A 27,099-nucleotide genomic window follows, 5' to 3' on the forward strand; every position below is an offset into this window, starting at 1 on the left:
TTTTTTAGAGAAAATTCTATTCTTTTTTGTATCACAGATGGGTACATAATAAGGGAGATTGGCTCTTAACATCGATAAGACTAATTTCATCATGTTTAAAAATAGACACAGTAATAGAAAGTATGATGATGATCAACTTGATATTTGTATAAATGGTATTAAGGTTTCCAGAGTTGCCAATACTAAATTCCTTGGCGTTATCCTAGACGAATCATTAACTTGGTCTAAGCATACTTCTAACATTGTTAATATTCTTTCAAAATACTGTGGCATTTTATACCGTTTCAAAGAGTTTCTTCCTTGCAAAACGTTATTTTCTTTATATAACACTTTAGTGTTACCTCATATTTTGTATTGTAATTTGATTTGGGCAGATCAAAACAACAGCCATCTTAATACTGTTCACCTAAAACAAAAACGAATTATGAGAATCTGCTCAAATTCCCACTGGCTTGAGCACACCCGCCATTATTTAAGAAGTTCAATACTTTGACTATTCATGACATCCACAAATTAACGCTTGGTTTATTTATGTATAATTACTCTCACTGCAACCTTCCAGGTACTTTTTCAGATTACTTTGTTCAAAACAGATACATTCACAATTATCCTACTCGCAATTCTTTACAGTATCGTCCTTATAATTTTAAATATGATTTAGCAAGGAACACTATCAGAAGACAGGGTCCTTTGCATTGGAATTCGATTGATCAGGAGTTGAAAATACTAAGTCAATACATGTTTTTAAGAAAGGGTTTAAGTTACATTTATTGTCTCGGTATTAATCATGTTAATATTATATTCTTCCAGTTGATCATTAATTATGTGAATTATATTGCCATCACATGCCAGCAATACTCTGTTTGCACCTGTCTCGTCCTGTTTGTCTGCACTTTGTCCTGTCCACTGTTTGTAGCAAGTTTTTCATGTTACATTGCATATTTATGAAATCTCAAGGTGGCCAATTTTAACGAGCTCTGCTCTCTTTTGGTTTTCCTACCAATGAACTGTTTTGTATATTTATCATGTTATGTATTTTCGGTGAAATAAATTGAACATTGAACATTGAACATTGAACACTGTAATGCTTTCCGATGCGTGCACTGTACTCCGCGCACAATCCCGTTGATACTCCGTGATAGCGCACCGCGTGCACGCGATAATGCACCGCGCGATAGCTCCGCGCGCACGCGGTAGCGCGCGGACAGACGGACAAACTCTCTATAATTAGTATTAAGATGTTTTAGGAATACACCTAAATGTATAAGGAATACACCCAAATGTATAAGGAATACACCCAAATGTATAAGGAATACACCCAAATGTATTAGGAATACACCTAAATGTTATAAGGAATACACCCAAATGTATTAGGAATACACCTAAATGTATTAGGAATACACCCAAATGTATTAGGAATACACCCAAATGTATTAGGAATATAGACTAAATCCGTCAGTCTCCTAACCTATGCGCACGGCCGCTTCTCTGTGCCGGTTCGGAGACTGACAAAAATATAGCGCATAGAGTGTAGCAGTAGAATTTGTCCCTCGTCATGAAACGTCACTTCATGAATATGGATTTTTCAAGCATATAAGACCGAAATTCACATCGGCGATGCGCTGGCTCAGTTTATTTTTACTGTCGCTTAGATGTAAATTTCAATGTAATTTCCTAAAAGATAACTTTTACTAATCTTTCTTGACTTTCAATGAAATATGTAGAAACTTTGAGTAAGTGGGCACACCTGGACTCCACTTGGGCATATACAGTGCTCAATTTTACGTATATTTGATAAGGACAAATATCGTAACCGGGGATGGCACCATGCAATACATGCATGCTATACACACATGCACATAAATGTGTATTGAAAACTGCAGGTGCTCCTGAAAATGTGAAATGACATGAGCCTGATCGTCAAAATACTTCTCCACCGCCCTGCACATTAATGGCATCTGCAACCTGACATACCAGAGATGAATGGGTGAATACTGAGTCTGAGATTTGTGCCGTTTGTGGTAAGTTTACTCGGACAGAAGTCTGAACTGTCACAACTTCAACTGTTGTCGTGTTGAGCGTGTACTGCTGGTTTGTTTAATACTGGCATCATAATACTAATCATGGCGTGTCCGTCCGTCCGTCCCTCTGTCCGCGCGCTATCGTGTGCGCGTGGCTCGCTAACGTGTGCTCGCGGTACGTATCGCGTGCGAGCTATCGTGTAGTGCGCGTAGTACGAGCATCGGAAAGCATTACAGTGTGGTTAATCGTGCAGGTGCATCTCATCGGATTCCAAACGGCACACGTGCAGAGGCCTATTAGTAGTTTAAAAGGTCAGGGCAAGTAGGCCTATATGGGTAACGGGTGTTGGGTAATGAGAGATAGTCAAAAGAACCACCCAACCCGAGAACCGCGAAATCTAGTTATATAAAAAAGGCGGAAATTATTCGGGTTTTGTTACTGCGTGCGTCAATAAAGTCCGAACTCACGCTTGCGTAAATTTACATTTAATATTAAGCATGCGCCAGTCACGCATTGCATTTACACAACAACTAGCGTAAGCACTGCGCCCAACAGGATGCTAGCTAGATGAGTCTTATTTTTTCCGCCTAATGCTGGTTTCATACTTTTTGCCGCTCAGCGGCATGACGCTTCACCGTGCCATTTGTACTTGTCTGCAAGCCGAGCGGCACACCACTGAGCGGCAGTGGCATGACTCTGAATACCACTCCAACAATTGTATTTTGTTCTCATACGTCAGAGCGACACCGCTCTGAATTGATTTGGAACTCTTTGAAACCAGGTCACCAAACTCAAGGTGTAGAGTCTTAATAGTGTGCGCACCATGGTGATTGCAACAAATGATCAAATCACAGGTACGTCCCGTATTCGTTCCATCGACCAGGGCGCTCAACAAAATCATTTAAAATCATTTTGGGTGGGCGCTGATTTTTTACATTTCTTAGGCCAAGAAGATGTAAATAAAGGCCCAAAATATTCATCTATCATCGTGGTGTGTCATATGTTTCAGATTTGCATGGGCAGAACTAATAATGTAATATTATCAGTTTGTTTGATGTAAAGTCACTACAAATTATGTAGGTGGGCGGTTATAATGGAACAAATACGGTACGGTACGGCAACCTAATCTTTCAGCCGCAGAGCGTACACATACAATGGTGGTCTGTTGAAGGTGGCACACTGAAAGTAGGCCCAACTGATGTTAACTATCAAACTTGAAGCAAGTAAAAAAAATACTATGGTCAATGTTTATGAATTCTAAAAATAGGCCTAAAAGTAAATAAACCAAGACTACTAAATGTTTTGTATTGTTTGTTTTTTTAGTACACAACATGACTGTATAGTATTCAGCAACTTGAAGTTTCACAACTCAGATGACAATCAATTATCACTGCAGGTATGTACAAATTAAACAACAAAAAACATTGTGAGAGAAAGATATGATCACTTCCATATTGAATTTTGAACTGGAAGTCATGCATACAGGTCATAAGTTTTGTGTTATTTAGACCAAAATGTTTTGTGTTTATTAAGACAAAAATGTAAACCAAATAACCAATGTAGGCCGAGTATACCCAAGAGGGGGCAGAGTGCCCCGGCTTTTCCCCTGACAAAAAATGGAAGAAAAAACTACCTTTCTGACAAAAAATGAAAGAAAAAACTGCCCCTCTGACAAAAAATGAAAGAGAAAATCTGGAGGGCAAAGGAAAAGAAAAAGAAAAGGGGCAGGAGCTCCTTTCCACCAATATTCACCCTGATCATGGGCAAAAATAGTGTAAAATGCATGAATGGTGTTGTTACATGTGCAAAAACAACAACATTTTAACTGTTCAAATGAGGGGCCTTCATGAGGCCTCATCGTACCACTTTCGCATGAGGCCTAAAAAATGTTTGATCGGCATAGCCCGACCGACCCCCAAAAGTGTCCCGACCCTGACTTTTTTTTTTTTTGCAAAATGAAAAATAAATTAATTAAATTTTTTAAAAGAAGAAAAGTTCAGCTAAATGGGTCATCTGGTTACGCCAATCAAGCAATTTTTTATGCCTATTACAACAACTTTTGAAATTGGAATGTGTTACGATTTTGAAAGCCAACATGCTGTAATACCGTACATGATTGCATATCAATATTCTTTACTTTTATTGATTTAGCGTTCTTTTTTGTTGTTATTTTGCAGATCAAGAAGATGGATTTCAACTATAACAAGTTTTGCCTACAGCAACAATAGATGAATGATTAGCAAGCAATGGGTGCTGGCATTTTGCTGAACTGAAAATATGAAAAAGACCAATTGTAACATTCACAATCATTGTTTAAGAGAGCGATTTTGTAACTCTTAATTCACATTCCTCCAGGAGTGAAATTCATACCGTAGTTTTCCTTACTGATGTTAACAGTAACAGTATCCTGCAGGGTTCATCAAAAATAAATGAAATAAAAGATTGGGTCAGATTTTTATCCAAGTCCACCTCATCTCAGTCATCTGAGTCAGAGCGATTCCATTTGTATCCAGGTCAGTCAGCCACTTCCGAATTCATTTGTGTCTGAGTCTAGACTCAAATCCAAGTCCAACAAGACTATGGCAGATTTCATGCTCATAATCGGAAGTTACAGATTTTATATTAAAGATTCCAAAAAAATTGCCACCAATCCCATTGTAGATGTTCAGTCACAAAAACAGGTGTTATATTTCTTGTAACTCTACACCCATACATTGTGAATCGCAATCGCAATGCATGTAGAGTCACAAGAATTAAAACACCTTGGGCGGGTGTTGTTTTCTTATGAATAATGATTAGGCCTACTCTTCATGATTTTGTTGTTTATTATGTAGGGTGTCATTTGTGGGTAATTTACTGCCCGGTACCTGACGATTTTTTGGGGTAACCGGTACCCAAAATTGCAAAAAAGTTATTTATTTTTTCGGTTTTGTAGTGTCCCTGGACCTAGACCTAAATGCTAGGATCATTCATGGTTGACCTAAAAAAAATTTTGCACGATGTTTTGTGTTTTAATATGAAAATTTATACTTTGTTTTCATGTCATAGGCTACTCTATTAATGATATCAAAATGCATTGAATTTGAAAAATGCACAAAACATTGTGCACATTTTTTTTTGGGTCAACCATGAATGATCCTAGCATTTAGGTCTAGGTCCAGGGACACTGCAAAACCAAAAAAAAAATTAAATTTCGGTTACCCGGGCAATCTAGTCTCTGTCCGGTGCCGGCGAGCCCGTCCAAAAATGCCAGCCTTATTATTATGTCAATGCAACTATTGGGTTGATCTGTGTTTGTCATTACCCAGCTTTTTGGCTGTCCGTGCTTCTTGCCATGTGCATTCACTTTCTTCTGGACACAGATCATCTCCATGTACCGTATTTAATTTTAAAATAACTTTCATAATGTGTGATTTGATTGTATGAGCAGTAGTTGATTAAGAGCAGGGGCTGGTGGTTATTCTCTTTGTACCAGAGATGTAAGTTTTCGGAAATTTCCTGGGTTTGTTTTGGTTTGGTTCTTTTTCGTGGAATTTTCATGCCTTTCACAGGAGTTTTTTCGTGGCTTACATCTCTGTCGTGTGTCTTTTCCCCCCACCAGTCCCAAGTACAGGGAATAAAAAAGGAACAAAGAATTAAAACACCTGTTTTTATCTTTTTCTAAGTTTTATGATTAAGAAATAAACAATAAAAAAAGTGCACACTTCACAACCGGATCAAACTGCACCACTAATAATAACAAAGAAAAAGTAGCATTTTATTATTAAAAACATGCAAGAAATCATTAATGTTGTGACCAGATTGACTCTTCTCTTACAATATATCATCACTTCCCTGATCATACAAAGTGACAAAAACAACAACACTCCAACCCCTTCAGATGCTCCTTTTTTGTCTGAATTCAGTTCCTAAAGTTATGTAATGGGACTACTCTGCACTGCACACCCCTACCAAGATTTTAGTTCAGTGCTCGCACCACAGAACCAGTCACACAATGAGTCCTGAATACATACTTATGAAGAGGCAGCTGCTACTATGAGCCCCAACTTAGTAACTCGGGCCATGACTTAGTAACTCGGGGCCCGACTTAGTAACTCAGGGCAACGCTTTAGTAACTCAGGGCCCGACTTAGTCACTCGGGGCCACAACTTAGTAACTTGGGGCCTTGACTCAGTAACTCGGGTCCGAGATAGTAAGTCAGGGCCCCGAGTTACTATCTCGACGCTGGTTACTAAGTCGGGCCCCAAGTTACTTAGTAACTTGGGGCCCTGACTTAGTAACTCGGGTCCGAGTAAGTAACTTGGGCCCGACTTAGTAACCCGGGGCCTCGACTCAGGCCCCGAGATAGTAACTCGGGGCGATAGTAACTCAGGGCCCCACTTAGTAACTCGGGGCCCGACTTACTAACTTCGGGGCCCGGCTTAGTAACCCAGGGTCCGAGATTTTATTTTCTTTCATGTCACTGGGGCTCCGTAGACATATGACCATCCATCAGGCACGTAAAAAGGATAGAAGACGGAACCTAAGCTACTAAGGGTGGAATTGCACCACCACCAACTTATGCAAGTTGACCACTAGTGCATAGTGTAGTGCTAGAAGTTCCATTTTAAACCCTTAAAACACATACAGTATCTTGTGCAATTGACATATTCAAGGTCTGTGACCCGATTGACAGCCTCATCCCCAAGTTGAGATTTTTATACCATCAGAAACCTGAATTACCTGATACTACATCACATTAAAATGTATTTAACTTTACTGCGATATCGTTTGCTTGCAGTACGGACCTTCATGATAAGATCATGATGTACCGTACACATAAAAAGGTGTGACATAGGCCTAGCCCTAGCTGAGGCTAGCTCTAGTATTAGACTTAGAGCGCCACTTTTGGGTATTAGTTCCAAGGAAATGAAGAAATCCTTGTGACCAGATCCACAGTACCCACACATTAAAGTTCCGTTCATACCACCACCGCATAATTTGCGATGCGTTGCTTTGCGATGCCGATATATCGATTACTTTTTACTGCAACTCAACGCAACTCGTCACATTTCCAAGTTCAAAAGTATTTCACTTCATTGCGATATCGCAATGCAGTATTTTGCAGTACGATGCAGTGCGACAACGCACCGCATCGCATTTGGGATGCGGTGCTTTGCGATGCCGATATATCGATTACTTTTTACCGCAACTCAACGCAACTCGTCGCACTCAAAGTTAAAATGTATTTAACTTTACTGCGATATTGCAATGCAGTTCTTGCAGTGCGACAACGCACCGCATCGCAAAGCAACGCATCGCAAATACGGTGGTAGTATGAACGGACCTTTAGTTTGCAGTACGATGCAGTGCAGCATCGCACCACATCGCAAAACAGCGAATCGCAATGCGGTGGTAGTATGAATGGACCTTAAGGTTCGTTCATACTACCACCACATTTGCGATGTGTTGCTTTGCGATGCGGTGTGGTGCCGACGATCAACGATTGTGACACAAGTTTTACTTTCATATTACTTTTTTATTAGGGCATACATGTACAACTACAAGAACTCCAAAAATCATTTGAGTTTCAGTAGCCTTCGATCGCAGGCCTAAATGTCGGGCCTAGCTGTGCAGTCGCGTACATCACATATCATAGTTTTAACATTAAATCATGTATATAGGCCTACTAGGCCTAGGCCATATAGTAGTCACAGACACTATAGGGGCCTAGTATAATTTAAAAGAGTCCTGTACTCCTAGGCTATATTTTTCACCCATGTGTCAGTGATGTCAACGCATTGTGGAGGCTATTTTCACTTACACATCAGCAATCTATGTGGTGTCCTTACTGTGTGCAGGTGTACACCAGCAATTTCATGGTACGCTAGCTATTTGAACTTGAAGCTGCGCCCAAATGCAATGAAATGCGCAGTCATGTCACTGACATCTACTCACTGCCACATCACAGGTTGCAAAATGGTAGAACTATGGACACCAATATGGCAATAATATTTTTGTTGAAAACAAGTCGGTCTGGACAAACACATATTAAACATCCGGGATGACATCATATTCATAGGCCCTAATCATTTCCCTTTTAAAGTAATTTATTATAAGCTGAAGCTTATTTTATACTCAGTTTTGTGAGTAAAGATTTTTACACACTGCACTGCGGCCTCGGCATGATCAGTCTCAGCAGTCAGCATGCTCAGGGTCAGGCATCAGAAACCCGATAATATTGCATGCTTGTGCATAAGCTTTCTTGCAGATCAGGCATGCATACAATGCATAACTATGCAGGTCGTTTGACAAAGATATTTCTCGGATAATCATCCATAATTAATACCTGACTAAGTTGACGGTAGATGAAAACTTGCATTCGGCCTGCATGCCCGGGCCTACATGATCATGTCTGTGTCTGAAAACACAAGCCCTTACCCGGCCGGTTCTGCACCGGGGTTCTGCATGCCCTTTTGATGAAGCTATTCTGAACAAATAAATGTAGTGATTCCTCCAAAATAATCATGAAATACATGATTAAATGGTTAAATTACGATCACCAACGACACAGTTTATGTAAACAACTTCACGTGTCATGCGTGTGTGATGACACGATCCCGGCACAATAAACCTGTACCGCTGATATTTATGACAAAACAGGACACTACTGCAAGACGCTCAAATGGCAGGAATCCTGCCAGAAAGTGCTACACTTTTTAACACACAAGTTTTGTCAGGCCCTATCGCGGCCGAACAGGATTATGGGTAAAAACGAACAGGATTGTGGGTAAAGTAGGACGCCGCCGCGATAGGGCCTGACGGAGATAGGCTATTAGGAATACACCTAAATGTATTAGGAATACACCCAAATGTATTAGGAATACACCTAAATGTATTAGGAATACACCCAAATGTATTAGGAATACACCTAAATGTATAAGGAATACACCCAAATGTATTAGAAATACACCTAAATGTATTAGGAATACACCCAAATGTATTAGGAATACACCTAAATGTATTAGGAATACACCCAAATGTATTAGGAATACACCCAAATGTATAATGAATAGCGAAGTAATTCAAAATCTGTAAAGCACAAAAAACTACACGTAATAAAATGAGCCCTTTTACAGAGTGGGTAGTAAATCAACTGCTGGTGCATATATAAGTAGAGACAATTCTTTCATGAAATAAATGAAAAGCTATATCAAAATTCCTGTTTTCTTGTTTTCCACAGGGACCATTGCCTCTGGAGTTACTATGGCGATTGCATGTCAAATCCATCATGACCTTTGACCTATTCATCACATCTAATTTGGGTCAGTCCCAAGCCTTCACGACATTTACCAGTGACGTTGGACGTTGTTTGTTGAAGTGTGTGGAAGAGGAACAAGAAATATGTACTGACATCATGAAAGGTAATGGTTACAGACCAAAACTGAGATATTACATTTGAAATTCGTAGTTACACCCCCTATGGAAGACATGACCTTAATCTAAAGTGGCAAGTTCTCTGTGTCACAGAAAAACGGAAAAATCCATGGAATTAAAGAAAAAAACCGGAAAACACAGAATTTCACAGAAAGATGTTTTTCCTTGAGAAAAATAAAACTGAAGAAAAAATAATGAGAATGTGAGGTAAAAGTAATGACAATGAACACTGTCTTCTAAAAATATCAACCTTAAAACAACTAGACAGAGTAGACATACGCTTATATTTAATTGTTTTGATTTGTATTTTTTGATTTTGATTTTCAGATATTTCTCAGTTCTTAATTGCCAATGGATATGGGTCTAGAATTGAAGTTGAAGAATCGTCGTCCTCTGCTACAGCAGTGCAAAAGGTAGGAAAGGGGACACACCTGTCTAGATTTTTCACAATGCCCGGCATATTTTGTTAGCAGTTTGTAAAAATAAACAATTCTTACATCTTCCCTTTCCAAAAACAAACAGGCTAAAACAGGATGACCAATAAGTTCAAATTGTATCTATGCACAGAGGAGTAAGATAAGACAGAGCGCGTACCACCAGTCAAAGTCTCCGCCTCATCCGATAATGAGGGCCGATTGTTCCATGAAATGCGACAGGCGAGACTGCTACGCAATTACCGCGTATTTTCAGTGTCTATTGCGTAATCGCTAAAGCACACAACGCTCTATGCAGCGCTGGCGTGATTGTTAGACACAGCACGATCGAACAATCGGCCCTCATGAATATGCGAGAACTGGTAGCATACAATACACAATACACGGGGACTTTGACAGGTGGTACGCGCTCTGTCTTATCTTACTCCTCTGTGTATCTATGATAATATTATACAGATGGAGTGAAACAAATTGAAAAGTGATGGTTATGAATGAGGTTAAGGACTTTGCATCAGTTGCCCCTCCCTCAGGATATTCCCCGGTCCCAAAAGTAAACTTACGATTTGTCACAATACCCTCAAAACAACAGTCATTAGCCTCTTATTGGTTTGTCTATTCTACTTGAAACTCACACTCCCTATGTGACAGACTTTAGCTAAATCTTCCACAGGGGTAGTGTGGACTTTAAATGGAATAGCCCAATTTCTGTAACGCTGAAAATTTACTCTTATTGGACTCCAGAAATCCAAGCTAAGTCCAGTGGCGTGCGCAAGGGGAGGGGGGGGGGGCACGTGCCCCCCACCTTTGTTGGTCATTCGGGGAAAATGCTAAAACCGCACCTTACACACCTAAATCAGACTCCATTCGGGGGAACTGAACAACCTGGCGCCCCCCCCACTTTCAATGTGCTGCGCACGCCACTGGCTAAGTCTTTCCAACTTTGACTTCTAATTTAAAATTTCATGAAATAAATGTATTACTTTATCCTTAAATGTTAATCTGTAAACACTTTCAAGAAAACATTAAGCATCATCATAATGAAACCTTGACAGTGTTCGAAATAAGGCGTGTCCTTCGTCAAATACCCGTGAAAGTAGGCGCGGACCTGCAAATTTCCTACGGTATGGGTCCGTGTGACCTGTAAAAATTGAACCAAGCAAAGAGCAGAAAATCCTAGTTTTGTTGTTCCACTGGAAAATCTGGTTCACATAATATATCCAGCTCCCTGGGTACACTTTCATTTAGTTTCCCATTAAGTTTTCAACCCTGGTATTCAATTTTCTACAATCAACATACCGTGATTGCCATTTCTCTCTTGAAATTTCAAAGGCAACCCCGGACCTTTGAAAATTGGTTAGGACCCTTGAAATTTCTCCGGACCCTTGGATTTTTTTCTTGTTTCGAGGCCTGAACCTCGATCAAGTTGGCACCAGGTTATTTGTATATTTGAAATCAATATTAATGAGTTAATTTGAATATTTTTGTGGCCACATATGCATGTAATTCTTGTTGACTATTACTTTTGCAGGCGTGTGTTGTTCTGTTGGACACTATTTGTGAAAGTAAGTGTTGTACTCATTGTTTCATTATCTTCCTGGTTTTATTTAGCCATAAAGGGGGATTTTGCAATGTCATATTCTTTCTTTGTGTATAATATAGATGTAGGGGCTAGGGTAGACTACCCCGTAGTCCACTTGCCCATTGTGCATACTCTGGATATTGTATTTAAGCTTAAAACTGTTATTTAATTAATGTGTGCACAATTGATAGATTTTCACATCTGATCAGTCACCCTACTCCCTCTGTTTGTTAGCTTCCCAAGTGGACTACTGACATTGCCTTGCGGTTAAGATTTTTAACACGGGACTCTATGGAGAGTTAGGCCAATTTCTGGCCTAACTAAAATTGGCCATGATGTAATGCATCTTTAAATGGATCTGCCTTGTGATTGGTCGCCCATACCTCGCTATGGTTTAAATCGTCTGGGCCCGCGCCATTACCATTAACTACACCGTAAACAACTGTCTGTGGTATTTGCGGCGCCTTTGTGTAGACGCGAAAGATAATCTCTCATCAAACATCTAGCGCGTACTTGTGGTTAATGGACTGATAAACAAGTATGCTTGACAGTGTGTTTTAGAGAGCACAGTCCAGGGGGTAAAGTTCTGCTTACAATTCAAAGTTCATAGTCGGATTTTCGGGGTTCGCTATCAATAAACTGGTAGATTCCAAAATCAGAATTGTTCAGTATTAAAGTGAGCCGTTATAATTATGCAAGATAATGTTGCATTCAATTACTTTTATTGTCACTAATCGTCTGATATTTTTAACTCTTTATGACCATTTTACTATTGAATACTTTAATTTTAATAAACATCAGTATAAATTTTAGTTCAACGAAATGGGTTCATCATGACTAATAATAACATATTTTTAATAAAATTCGACTATGGCATAGTCGAGGGCTAGGGGTGTATATTATGTGACTGTCCACCACAAAACGCTTGTAATGTCAGCCCCGTTCAATTTTGTTTTATTTTGTGTTTAGAAACTATATGTCATAAGCTTTAAAATAATATATTATTTGACTTCAAATGATATCCAGAATCAGAGTTATGATTTGTTGAACTTTGCTCCTTCAGCAAAAGGCTACCATATTTCGGTGCAACATATGTCTCTTTTCCACATTGCTGGTAATTAATATCAAACGGTCATAATTGGCGGTCACTTCAAATCATTCCCAACTCATGTCTACCCAACAAGTGTCTAATATAATGCTTTCTCTTTGATGTCAATTTACTTAGAGATTCTAGATAATCCTGGTGCAAAGGGCCCAACTGCCTTAGCCAAGCTACTAGCGCTAATCAGGAACAATTCATGTCTACCCAACAAGTGTCTTATCAAGTTCTCCTCTCATCTCCTGGTGCTGGTACTCAGTCACAAAGCTCATATTACTGGTAAATATCACATATACATGTATATGTTACATATATATTGGCCTATTCCAGTTGAAATCCATACACCCTCTGTGGAAGCCATGACCTTACACAAGGAGTGTGAATTTCTAATGGGGTTACCTGAATGGGTAACACCTATATAATAGGTCTTCCATATATTGGATTTCAACAGGAAGAGCCCATTCTTATTGAGTACCCAAATCCAAACCAAAGAGATCAATTCTAATCAGAGCCAGAGATAAAAATACTAAAGTTTGTTTGGCTTATGCTGGTTTCATACTACCATGCCACTGAGCAGCGTGACGCACACGCATTGCAGACAAAAGAACACAATCAAGGCTTGTCATTGGCTGATACGCCATGCCGCATTACAGTTGGCAAGAAAAATGAGACTCATGACATTGTGTATTGATATAAAATGTTGGGAGCAACACCCATGCGAGTTGCACTCCAGTTGGGAGCAACACCCACGCGAGTTGAATGTTGCTTAATGCTTGACTGGCCGTAACAAAAACTAAATAATTTTCGCCAATTATAAGCTGCTTTAGTTTTTTTGTGACATCACCTGTCAATTGAACTCAAAAAATATTTGTTTATGAATGATCTGAACACAACTGTAAAACTGTAAACATGTATAAACTCTCTCAAACATTAGGCCTTGGTAATAGGAAACTTTCCTTCCTGAGGGCACCATGTCAACAATGCCTTTCCCGAAGCAGTAATTAAGATATTGTGTTTCATTGTGGCTTTAAATGTAATGATGATAAGTATATAAAAGTATACATGTACCACTCACATGAGGTATAAGCCATCTGTCGGTATTAAATTACACAAAACCAAATACAAATAGTTTTGCATGAAGCTCCTAACTTACTCCTACCATTAAAATGAGAAAGAAATAACTTTCTGCAATAATGTATTAAATTTTAGTTAAGGATGCCATTGGAACCCAGGAGCAGTGGTCATTTGGAAGAGCACCCTCTGGAGTTACCAGTATGTACAGGGAGCTGTTGTTAGCTATGGAATGTAAAGATGCTATGGATGTCATACACAGAGTATTGGAAAGAGAGGAGGTAGGGATTGATTGATCAAGCAATCATTTTGCTTAGTTGCTTGATTGATTGAACAATTTTTGTGTCTCATTGATTGATCAGTTTGCTTGCTTGATTTATCAATTGGCTTGCTTGATTTATTGATCAATTGGCTTACTTGATTTATCAGTTTGCTTGCTTGGTTAATTGTTCAGTTTGCTTTCTTGATTGTTTGATCAGTTTGTTTGGAATATTGATTGATCAGTTTGCTTGATTAATAGTTTGCTTGCTTGATTGATCGGTTTGTTTTCCTGATTGTTCAGTTTGCTTGCTTGATTCATCAGCTTGCTTTATTTATTGATCAGTTTGCTTGATTGATCAGTTTGCTTGATTGATTGATCAGTTTGGTTGCTTGGTTAATTGTTTTGTTTGATTTCTTGATTGTTTGATCAGTTTGTGTGATTACTTGATTGATTATTGATTAAGCATTGATTGCTTTGATTTGTTTATTGATTGGTTAATAAATGATTGATTGAGTGTTTGGGTAGGTGGTGGGTGGGTGAGTGAGTGAGTTCAGTGGGTATAGGATGAATGAGTGGTGTGTTTGGATGGGGAGTCAAAGAGAGAGAGAGAGAGATTAAATCACCTGCATAAATATTTTGACAATTATTACAATTTCAACTAATATTCTGTGTTCCTTAAACCTTGTGCATAAAAAATAAGACATATTTGTCCTTTCTTTTTCAGGTAAACTGGAAAAGTTTGTTGACCTTTTCTTCTACCCTGCTTGTTTGTTTCCAGAAAGCACCACAGATGATGAAAGGTAAAGTGGTGTAAATCATAAAACGTATTTTCTAAACTAGAATAGAAATTTCCAGAACGCCCTTGACCCTGCTACGAAAAATATGTATGCCGGTCTGTGGCAGACGGGGTCTACTGCAGACCCGGGTTTGTTAGCAGAACCATGACCCATGTCTGTCACGGTTAAACCCATGACAGACCCAGGTCGTCAATGGGGGAGATTGGTTCTGTTTATCTCCCGTCAAAGTACTGTGTGACGATGTCTGAGCATGCGCAGTTGCAATTCTCCAAAATTGCGAAAGGGCTTATAGGGGTATAAGCTTTTTATTTTTTATAATGTGGTCTTTTATTTCAGAATTGGTAGGACTATATGGAACTTCTAAAAATGTAAAATATGTCTATTTCCTTTCATCTTAAATACAGATATGATTGACAAGCTTCTCAACCAATCACTAGAGAGCTGTGAGCAAGATGGTTTGATTGCTGCCTTCCTATTGGCTAGACAGGCAGCCAATGAGGGACCACATGTCTTCCAGTCCTACCCTCAATGGTTCAGGGATCATTTTGGTGAGGGTGCTAGTTGCCTTAGCAACAAGAAGACGGTGGCATTTTTTCTGGCTTTTCTTACAAGCCTTGTTCCACATGAACCTGCTGAATACCTGAAGGTAGGTGACAGAGATATTAGATGTTATATCCTTCATTATATACCTCATATATAGATTCCTCTCATCTGATTGGTTAAAAGTGGAGTCATTAAAATAGCTGTTCCCCCTTTTTCTATCAAGATGACGTCATACAACAACTGTGCCCCGGGCACAGTTGATTCTATGCCCGGAAAATAATTGGATATTCGCAACCCGAATACACAGATCGCTCAGATACATTGCGCACCCACTATACGGCCGGCGTTGATTACGAGTGTTGAGACTATCGCGGTCACAGTTCGCAATGAATTTGACCTCTCCTTGCTTGACGACGATCTTTCACCGGCAGTAGTGAGTGCAGTGATTGTTTACAAATGTTACATGTCAAGGATTTATACCTGCCAAATGTCACTTTTTAGACAAATTACTACGACCTGGAGACTCGGCAGTGTGTGATGTTAGCACAGAAACGGTAGGGTTGTTTTAGATTATGACATCGGTAGATATCGGTCCAAATTCTGCACCCTTGCTCTTGCATGCACTGTCATGCTGTGTGCATTTAAGCCTAAAGGCCTATGCAGTTAAAAGCTTGTAGGCCTTGTCAGTCAGGAAATCTTTTAACCAATCAAATGAGAAGAATCTATATTATTCGGTATATAAAACAAATATTGACTGCTTAATATTGGGGGCACAGTTTAAAATTATAGGCCCTCGGTGATGTCAAAACCATGACTATGCCCTCAGCTTCGCTTCGGGCATAGTCATGGTTTTGACATCACCTCGGGCCTATAATTTTAACTGTGCCCCTCATAGCAGTCAATATTTGTATATTAATATGTTCTTGTTTATTAATTGATTAAACAAGTATAATGTGACCAAAAATAGTTTCAAATATTATGCAAAAAGCCAATTGATGAGTGAATGGGGTACTATTTCCTTCTGAGTATTTCCCCCTGGGGTATTTCCCTCTGAGTGCGTATAACCTCATTGGCACATTGCAGTTCCTAGTGGTTGGTACAACTCGTCGCCATGTACGCAGGATTCACCAGTTCCGGGGTGTTACTGTGTAGCAAGTCATGTTGTCTACCGAAGCACACAAGTAGCACAGAACTGCAGCTAAAATACAGCGTTTTCATTGGGCATAATCTGAGTTACATCAGGATCAGTATCTTGATAGTGACAGTGAAATATAGAGAACAGGGTTACTCGTTTCAAGCTGGTATTGTAGATGTTACAAAAATTTCACGATAAGCTTTAGCCACTCAACTGTGTGTGTGCTGCGAGCATGTACATTAAATCAAAACAAAGAAAGGCCAGCCTAGCCTTGACTAGGTCTAGCCTACATGTATGCCTAGACCTATAAGGCCTTGCATTTCTAATTTTTTAACCAATCAATGAACAAAGAATATATTAATAAAGGATATAAAATAAATATTTACTGCTCTATATTCGGGATCTCGAGAAATTAGTAGGCCCACGGTCTCCAGTTCACCTCAGGGACCAATAGATTCCACCAAGATCCCTTGGGTCAATTAATATAACGTTTGAGTAGTCTGGAAATATTGAATCCACTTGATCGATCCCCAATACTTCTTGAGATTTTTCTCAGTGTATTAATGGCAGCTACTTAAGCTTCCTTAAGGGCAGTGTAATGGGAGAGAACATGGACCTTTTTGAGCTTCATTATTTCTGAATTGTATGTCCAAAGTATATAAAACTATACATTTTTGGAAAGGAAATGAGTCAAGGAATCCCATGGTGACGTCAGATTTGTTCAAAAATCTCAAGTTTTTGAAAAAATCACAAAAATTCACTTTTTTACCCCAATTTTTTTGTGACAAAAAAATCCGAAAAAAAAAAAAAAAATTAAGTTAGCTTTTCATGAAGAAGAGACATGAACTTAGGGAAGGTTTTTTATTTTTTTGAAATTAAGTCTCTTTTTTGAAATATTGAAAAAACATGTGAAAAAAGCCATTCTGTCACTCTATTAAGCTAAAAATTGCACATAATGGTGTATATTTTGTTTAAAACAAATATTTTGAAAAATAAAAAACCTTCCCTAGACTTTGATGTACTCTAAAGGATAGTGCAAAGAGTTTACCCTTTGCTTGCATATTTTTCGAGTTATCTTGTCACAAAAATCGCGCAATATTGTCAAAAGTGAACCCTGAGAAATCGACGTTTTAGTAAAAAAATGTCAAAATTATGCACAAAACGTCTTTAAAATTTAAAACGGTAAGCCTTTCACACTTGTAAAAGCTGTATCTGGTGCATGGTCTAAATATGCATCTTTTTGCACCAATGAATCTATAATCTCTGCTTTCAGTGTGCCAAAATTCAAAATAATTAAAAAATCTAAGTGGCATTTTGACTGCAAATTTTTGTTTTGTTTACACCACATTTGCTGGCGTTAACAACATACCAAATGCGCCTTGACTGCGTTGGACATACGCCGAGAGTTGCGCCAGCGTCAAGCGACGCCGAATCGCCAGCGTAGTCACAATATTTCGCATTCACAGCATTTCTGACTCATTATTTCCGCCAATTTACTAAGCTGTCTTGAGCTACATAATGTATGTGACTTTTTAGAGTTGAAAAGAGTGAAATAAATCAAGCAAAAATACGAATAAATATTAGCAAGTTGTATTTTATCAGTTTCAAGTGAAAGAATACATCTTAGTGTTGATAAATATCAAAAAATCTCAAATTCGGTCATGGACGAATGTGTCTTCCATTACTCTGGCCTTAAGCCGTTTCTTGATTGACACATAGAATTTTTTTTATCAAAAACCAAATACATTCTTACAAAATGCTGCCCCAGAGAATCAGAGAATAATTGGTTAACAATTGAGGGGCTAGTTCTAAAAGGGGGGTTATGTCACATTGAGTGTATTTCGAGATGCATGGAGGTAGTTTTTTTGTCCATGCAGTTTCAATGCTCCACCACATTATTTCACTTTGTTACTTGCGCCATGATTTTGTGACTTAAGGCCAATTTTGCTGGAGCAATCGCGCAGCAAGAATCAAATGCGTGCGGGGAACATGAGACAAAACTATTATTTTTTAAACGTCCTCAGTTGACTTGTACTATTATTTCATTGAATTTTATATAAGCTTTTGTGATATGCAATAAGATTGATATTTGTGTCTTTGCAATTAAAAGGCCCACCTAAAGAACCAGCCGCATGTTCCAACAAAGAGTAGAGAATCACTTGCTGATTATAACTCATTAGCTAAAACCAGACTGGCTGATCTGAAGGTGCCATTGGAATCAGAGGGTATATACAGCTCTACATCTACTGGTAGTATTGGCATGAAACAGTCAGGTAAAACACAGGTAGGTAATAATTGACTTCACATAGTGTTTGTACAGCCCCCACACACACCCCTACGGGTGTTAGCCTCCAAACGTGGACAGTCCACAGTTTAGGACTAGGCAAATGCGGATGTTTGAAACGGCATTCAATCGACAAACTGGAACTTTTTTGCCATTTATTTAATATGTGTATGTGTTTCAGATGCAATTTTACCTGGCAACCGCAGATGGTATGTTTAATGCACAATAGAGGGTGTATCTCTCAAATGCATTTATACATTCAGTTGTGGTCGTTTGCACTACTTCCGAAACCTAGGACGGTCCCTTGTTGCCGAGTGCTCTGCGGTGTAAATGTGAAATATTGTGCGTATCCTCGTTTGTCGGTAAACCCATATGCACAAATTCACATTTTGAGAGTGTGGACAGCTTAAACACAGAAGTGGAGTTCTGATTGGCTGATTCAATCTTCTGACAATCATAACAATCTGATTGGCCTATTGCGTGTCAAATGTTGATCAGAGCAAAAGACTTCCGTAATTCTCTGGAAATAGATACAAGCGGTAATTTAGAACGCTGTGTATGAATATTCATTAACAACCTACCATGATATTTTTTCAATAGATGCAAGACCAGGCCATGGAGGATGTAGAGAAGTCAGTTGCAGCATATGAGAGGACCTCTAAGATGCCTACTAATGTCATGGAAGCAAGGTATACTGGGCTATTACAATAGTTGAAGTCCCTACACCCCTATGGAAGACATGGCCATAATCTCCCACATAGGGGGTGTAGATTTCAAATGGAGTCACCCAGTAATCCCATTTGAAACTCACACTCCCTGTGTGGAAGATTAAGATCATGTCTTCCTTTATGGTGTGTATGAATATCAACTAGAGTAGCCCATTTCCACAGTACAAATCACAACGTAAACAGTGGCAATCTGCTCCTAAGGCGACGAAAAAATAAAACCCTGTTCTACTAGCCCGACCGACCCAGATTTTGAACAAAATGGGAAAAAATGTTCCTGTACAAATGAATGCCGACCCAAATTTCAGGAATTTCAGGAACAAAATTTTTTTTCTCAAATTGCAAATTATTTACAGATTTTGGTGATTTTTTGGGTCATTTCCAAAAAACAGACAAAAACAAACAAAAAAAACGACCGACCGACCGACCCTACTTGAAAGGTCTGTCCGCCCGTAGAACATGGTTTCTTTTTTTCGTCGTCTAAATGGGCCAAATAGATCAAATATTTTATACTAACATGTTTGACAGGGATGCCAACTAGTACGATTTTGCCGTATTTTGTACGATTTTTTGTTTAAAATACGATTTTACGTTTTCCCCTCAAAAAATACGATTTTCCGTTTAGCCTATCAAAAAAAAAATTATTAACCACCTAATGCTTTGTCTTCTGAAGGTATTTAGTTAAAACTATTTAGCTCTATTAGTGCAAAAGAATAAGCATAAAAGGTTTCCTATCTCCTTTTACTTCCGACTTTCACACACCTCTTTTTACTTCCGACTTTCGCACCATGCATGCACATTCAAGAAATATTTAATAAGCCTACAAGATGGTTTCCGAAATAATTTTCTCCTGACTTGCAGATTTTTCATGCACATTAATATTTTTTATTAACCAACTTATGCTATGTCTTCTGAAGATATTTAGTTTTAACTATTTAGCTCTATTAGTGCAAAAGAGAATAAGCATACAAGGTTTCCTACCTCCTTTTACTTCCGACTTTTGCACCATGCATGCACATTAAAGAAATATTTAATAGGCCTACAAGTATGTACAAGTAGGTTTCCGAAATAATTTTCGTATGCCTTGCAGATTTTTCATGCACATTAGGTCTTCTGAAGATATTTAGTTTTAACTATTTAGCTCTATTAGTGCAAAAGAGAATAAGCATACAAGGTTTCCTACCTCCTTTTACTTCCGACTTTCGCACACCTCCTTTTACTTCCGACTTTCGCACCATGCATGCACATTAAAGAAATATTTAATAGGCCTACAAGATGGTTTCCGAAATAATTTTCTTCTGACTTGCAGATTTTTCATGCACATTAGTATTTTTTGTTAACCACCTAATGCTATGTCTTCTGAAGGTATTTAGTTAACTATTTAGCTCTATTGGTGCAAAAGAATAACCCTACAAGAAGGTTTCTGACCTCCTTTTACTTACGACTTTCGCACGATGCATGCACATTAAAGAAATATTTAATAGGCCTACAAGATGGTTTCCGAAATAATTTTCTCCTGACTAGCAGATTTTTCATGCACATTAATATTTTTTCATAAAGCATCTTCATCTAACTGCTACACATGCTATGTCTTCTGGAGGTATTTAGTTAACTATTTAGGTCTGCAAAAGAATAAGCCTACAACATGCTTTCCGACTTTGTTTTCTCAATGGTGCACGCAGTGGCACATTAATATTTTTAATATTTTTCTTTAACCATGCATAGACAATTACTATAGGCCTACCCAGTACAGTCTTCTAATTGACATTGACATTCATGACATTACATTGTTTACTTTTTTTTTGAAAACATGAACAAAACCCGATGTTAGGCCTATCGACTGATGCTATAATGATAATGATGATGACGATGATAAATGATTTTCTGAGCTTGAAAGTTTTAACAAAGCATGCTTCTATACATTAGAAGTAACAAAACCCAATGTTTCCAGAAATATATCAATTTCTTTCCTCTACATACTTTATCCAATTTTGTGAGGTCAAAGGTCACATACAAGGTCAAAGGTCGACTGAGGTCACCAAATCTTTTAATAATTATTTTTTAACTGTGCATCACATATCCGAAAATCAGCTGGATCAATTATGTGATTAAAGAAATATGACGACTTTAAGATGGCCGCTTTCCATGTAAAGTATAGCAAAGTAGCACTTTCAATGAGTGATAACTCGTAAAGGAAACATCTTTCTGTATTGATTTATTACATTGATGGAATGTTTCTTTGGCATTGCCAAATTCATAAGGCGGGCCCCTGGACCCCCGGCCGTAGTCGCGAGCGCTACGCTTCACAAGTGTCCCTATTTCTAGTTTTCAAAAGTTGGCAGGTATGCAACGGGTCATTTTAGTTGACGAAATGTTTACAGCTAGTTACAAGTAAAATTACACATGATCTCAAAAAATACAGTTTTGTATGGCAAAATACAGTTTTTGGGGTCTGTGAGTACAGTTTCTTGAGTTGCAAGGTTGGCATCCCTGGTTTGATTTTAATGCTGCGACCACTGAATTTATCACTTACGTCACTGGCTCCAGGAAGGCAAAAGCACTTCTGGTTAACTCTTGTCCATAAGTAGGATTTAATCTTTCAGTAGAGGAAGTCCTGAGGGCTGAGCTTTTGGAACTCTACTCAAGTGCCATCTTCAGAGCAACTAAATAAACATGATGATGTGTCTTATATCTATGGTAACTGTGTGTCAATGTGATTGATAGGAAGTGTCAATGAGTGTCATTTGATTTATTGATGACACTCGCTCGAGTTCTGAAAGCTCTACCCTCTGAAAAGAACTTCACTAGGGAAAGATTAAATCCTACTCATGTTTACCAACCTAGCTAGAGTACCAAGGAATTTCAAATCAGCTCTTGTCCTTGCCAGACACAAACTAAATAAACTTGTGTTTCCAGCATGCACTGTAATAATTATGTTTTCAAATTTCATTTGACTTGCAGCATATTTCGGAGACCTTACTACATCGGTCGATTTCTACCAGCACTGCTTACACCTAGACTGGTAAGATACTGTACATTGTGTACCAAGTCTTGGTTTCAGTCTTGGTTTCTTGGTTTCAGTCTTGGTTTCTTGGTTTCAGTCTTGGTTTCTCTGTTTTTTGTGTGTCGTTATAATGAATGGCCCAGTAATTTTCTCTTTCTTTTTTCTTTCCCCTCCCAGCTGCCAGATGTGCCAGACAGTAAAATGAAGTTCATTGAAGAATTGAAATGGTAAGATAAATACTGAAGTAATCAAAATGAAATGAGTCCCAAGTCACTACACTGGGTTTCAAAAATGAACAGCTGTCCTTTGCTCAGATTGACGCAAGTGCCCAGTTAATGAGCCACATGGGCGGAGCTTTGTGTTCACTTCAAGGGCGCCGATCTGCGTCGACCAACGATTCGACGCACAATAGGCCAATTACTGGTCTGTTGCTATGATTGTCAGACAATTAATTCAGCCAATCAGAACCCCACTTCCGTGTTTACGCTCTGTACGTTCTCAAAATGTAAACAAGTGCCGTTCTTCTCTGACAAAAACTATAATACATGTATTGATTTTGAGATAAAGCCAATAATAGCTTTCAATTTCCTTTGTATTTTATTGTTCTGAGCTTTGATTAGTAACACACAGATTGGAATATTTTCATGCCTGTGCTCTCTTAGCGTACTTGAATTCAGCTGATGCCGGTACAGTGTTCAGACCTAGCGAAATCGCACACCTTACGCGCAAAGTTTCTTTTGTGTACGCCTGCGCTATTTGCGCTATGGGTTTGCTCACATGGTACCTCGACTCTCATAGGCAACATGCCATGTTTCCGGTGTGTGGTTCTGAGTAACACTAAAATGGCCATATAGCGCCATAAGTCCATTTGTGATTGGGTTTTCATTAAAATAAACTCTGAACATGACTCATACAATGAAATTAAAAAGTAAGTTGTTTTTGTTTGCCTAACAATTAAACGACTTGGCCCGAAATTAAATGAGGACATACATGTATCTGATAGTGAAAACTAACAATATTTGGGGAAAAAATTAACAACTATTTTTGATGCAATATTGCTTTAAATATAAAAGCTAACTGTAACCCTAACCTAACCCCTAGAAACCCACCATGTAACAAGGGAAGTTTTCATCTGGTGCCATCATTGGAGAAAAGGAATCGCAGAAAATGGCAGATGATCTGTGTACTTTTACTAGGTAAAAGCCAAGCAGCATCGATGCTGCGCCCCCTCCAAGCGATGAAAGTCAAAATTTCTGTATGAAAGATTAATTTGAGACCGATATTCAACTTCATTATAACCAAAATTAATTAGTGGTAGGCCCTATTTGAGCAAATTTTCACGCATCGCACGCAATTGTTTCAAGAATCGGGAGGCGCCATTATGTAGGCCTATCCTTAACCCTGAGCGCCACAACCCCTAAAGTTTGTTCGGTTTATATAAGGCGGAAAAAATAAGACTCATAACAACGTGTATTGATGTAGAATGGCATGCATGCAGTTGGGCGCAATGCTTACGCTAGTTGTGCGTTGTGTAATGCGTGACTGGCACACGCTTATGTGAATTTACACAAGCATGAGTTGGGACTTTATTGACGCGAGCAGTAACAAAAGCCGAATAATTTCCGCCTTATATAAGCCGAACAAACTTTAGCTACGCCACTGTTCGAAGGTGCAAAATCAACCATTATACACAGTTTTTCACTGCATTCTGAAATTTCAATGATCACAATAAATCATAATCAAACCTCTTGAGTTTGATTGACAGGTGAAGGCAGGGACAATGATCTGAGTTTACCTCTGCAGATAAGGCCGAAAATTATTTGATTGGCGTAACCCGACCGACCCTAAAAATAGGCTCGACCCTAGACTTCTTGCTTATTTTTTTTGCGAACAAAATTTTAAAAAAAAAAAAAAAAAGTTCAAAGACCTTTATCATACGCAATTTACCGCTTAAAATGTATGTTTAAACAAAAAGATTGCCGACCAACCTACCCTATTTTACGCCAATCAAACAATTTTTTAGGCCTAACTTTAGAAGGTAATCTGCTGTCAATCAATTGTTTTTACTCAGTGCTGACAAGATCCCAGCCAGCATGCTGCAGAATTATGAAGATGCCTGCGCCAAGGAAGCCAGCTCTCTTCTTGAAGGTCTGTATTTAGCAGAGTTGTAACTACTGTAAAAGTGGGAATTTTTACACTACGTTTATTTTCGCACTTTTCACATTCCAAGCTGCTACCGCGAAAATAACAATGCGCAAATATATTCCTTTTGTGTATAGGCCAATGTAAGGAAACTTAGAATTGTGAACTTAAAAACAAGGGAAACAGTTCAAAATTGGCAAAACGCGAAAAATTAATCTTGCAAAAATTTTCGCTTTTACAGTATTTCGGATTTATCCAGAAATTCGAATCTGGAGCCATAAATTTAACAATTCTGTATATTTTTGTAAAAATAAAAGAAAAAAGAATTTTGTTGTTTTTGTTAACTTTTCTGGAATTAGATGAAATTTTAGCATAAAAATAGCAACAACAAAAATTAGGGGTGTAGCCAATTTCGATAAACTGCTTCGCATTCCTTTTTGATAAACAATTCATACCATTCCATGCATAATACACAACACATCCCCAGTGACCGCTCTTCCCAGAGAAAAAGGGACTGCTCTAATTGGAATATGACCTTGAGACCCACAATATTTTAACACATTGGCTCAAACCCTTTCATCTCCAATCTGAGATGAATGTTAATGAAGTACATATGTGGCTGGTAAATCTTGTAAAACCAATAACAGATAGCAAGCATACATGTTTATCATTTCCTATTTATAATGCATTATGCAGATAAGGATGCCACAGGATTTGGCAAGTATCGTATTCATTCAATTAACTGCCCATGCCCCTATAAGCGCCCACCCAGTGACTGTACACCAAGCAGACTGATATCTGCCCATGCAAATCTGGATCATGGTCTGAAACATACGGCACACTGATGATGATGGATGAATATTTAGGGCCATTTTTACGTATGCAATTATGTAAACAATGTATAAAATAATCTGCCACTATATGCAGGTCCTGTAGAGTAGACATCGCTTATTAGTCACTTGATCTGGCTCACAGAACAAACAACAGGTACTTATAATGAAAGACAAAGATAAAGACAATTTATCGCGTCTGACGTCACCTGTCAATCAAACTCGAGCACGGTTTGTTTACAAGTGTTGTGATGATGACTTGCTGAACGCGGATTTATAACCGGGCGCCTTATTGTTGATTTTGCACCTTTCGACATGCAAACCATCTCAAAAGTTAGGGCTTTATAGTAAGAAACTTTCTTTGGTGAAGGCACCATGTCCACAATCCCTAGAAAAGCTGCTTTTGCCTTGTAAAAGTACTGAACTTTTTCGCCATTTGCTGCTATTCCTTTCTCCGATCAGCACCAGATAGATCGGTCTTCCTTTCTGGCGCTGATTAACCTGTGTAAACCAATCAAGGATCGTAATTGACAGTGACATCAGACGCGATAAATTGCATTTATCTCTGTCTTTAATTATAAAAGTGGCACCCTGCTTCAAAGAAGTTGCCATTTTATCAATCTGTCGTTCTCTTGCTTTAAATTTTATCCTGGCATTGTTTGTTTTCTTTCAAATAATTGTGAGGTTTAGTCAAGTTGCAATGAGCTATTCCAGTTGAAATCCATACACCCTCTGTTGAAGTCATGACCTTAATCTTCCACACAGGGAGTGTGAATTTCAAATGGGGATATTGGAATGGGTGACTCCATTTGAAATCTACACCCCCTGTATGGGAGATTAAGGTGGTGTCATTCATAGGAGGTGTAAGTATTTCAACTGGAATAGCCTATGTTTTCTTTCCAGGAGCATTTACTGATGATGCCTTTGATGATTGCTTGGAACCGATTGACTCCCTGAATGTCAGCCTGGAGAAATTGCCCTCAGCAGTATTGGGTAGCCTTCAATCCCAGAATGCATCTGCTAATGGTAAGGGACCTTTTTCTCATGGACTAATCCATTTGAAAGGCAACCCCCCCCCCCCCAACTGAGGAATTCCAACCAAATACAACAGTTTTCATCTCCAGATCCAACCATATTTCGGTTGATCCATGTAATTATTTTGTGTAACCTAACCCTAACCTTAATCCTAATCCTAAGCACAATCCTAATCCTAACACTAATGCTAACCCTAAAATCCAATGAAGGAATAAATAAAAAAATAAAATAAATTTCGGATTTTATATAGCGCATTTTTCCATAGGATTCAAAGCGCTGTAATTTCGCTGCGTGGTGAATCATCACAATCAAATCACATCAACTAAGCTGAATAACCCACTTTTCATCCATAAAATGGGGAAAAGGTTTTATTTTATTTGTTTCTAATTTGAGGCCAAATTGTGTAAATTGCAACTTGAATTATCAACAATTTTTATCTGGATGTTAACATAACACTTAAACATTTCCAGTTGTATATTGAACCAATATATACTTTTTCAATTTTTAACACATTAAAACAAGGAGGTAATAATTAATAAAAAGAAAAGAAAATCTCTTACTGATTGAATTCTCAACCATTTAATCAATATCAATCCATTTCTAACTCTAGTATATAATGTGTATTATATTCATCTCATTTAAGAACATGGACAGAAATCCAATGAAATAACATGCAGTTTCTCATAATATCAAAATCTACAAATATAAGGAAAACTGAAGA

The 27,099-nt window shown here is 38.4% G+C and overlaps 1 protein-coding gene and 1 long non-coding RNA gene across 2 annotated transcripts in view; both read left to right on the plus strand.

Moving 5' to 3' along the window:
• LOC140172115 (Fanconi anemia group A protein-like) overlaps positions 1 to 27,099 on the plus strand; it is a 71,372-nt gene that overhangs the window by 23,512 nt on the left and 20,761 nt on the right. Inside the window, exons 6-18 of the mRNA XM_072195461.1 lie at positions 9,245 to 9,425; positions 9,766 to 9,851; positions 11,401 to 11,434; positions 12,677 to 12,829; positions 13,760 to 13,902; positions 14,608 to 14,683; positions 15,085 to 15,326; positions 18,469 to 18,642; positions 19,243 to 19,331; positions 22,329 to 22,389; positions 22,549 to 22,598; positions 24,443 to 24,519; positions 26,247 to 26,369. Of these exons, the coding sequence (XP_072051562.1) occupies positions 9,245 to 9,425; positions 9,766 to 9,851; positions 11,401 to 11,434; positions 12,677 to 12,829; positions 13,760 to 13,902; positions 14,608 to 14,683; positions 15,085 to 15,326; positions 18,469 to 18,642; positions 19,243 to 19,331; positions 22,329 to 22,389; positions 22,549 to 22,598; positions 24,443 to 24,519; positions 26,247 to 26,369 (1,489 nt within the window). The remainder of the gene's footprint in view (positions 1 to 9,244; positions 9,426 to 9,765; positions 9,852 to 11,400; positions 11,435 to 12,676; positions 12,830 to 13,759; positions 13,903 to 14,607; positions 14,684 to 15,084; positions 15,327 to 18,468; positions 18,643 to 19,242; positions 19,332 to 22,328; positions 22,390 to 22,548; positions 22,599 to 24,442; positions 24,520 to 26,246; positions 26,370 to 27,099) is intronic.
• Positions 1,726 to 4,269, plus strand: LOC140137687 (uncharacterized). The gene is made up of 3 exons (XR_011856886.1): positions 1,726 to 2,021; positions 3,346 to 3,418; positions 4,200 to 4,269. It is a non-coding gene; the product is annotated as an uncharacterized lncRNA (long non-coding RNA).

The sequence above is a fragment of the Amphiura filiformis genome, chromosome 2 (genome assembly GCF_039555335.1).
Source record: "Amphiura filiformis chromosome 2, Afil_fr2py, whole genome shotgun sequence".
Lineage (NCBI taxonomy): Eukaryota > Metazoa > Echinodermata > Ophiuroidea > Amphilepidida > Amphiuridae > Amphiura > Amphiura filiformis.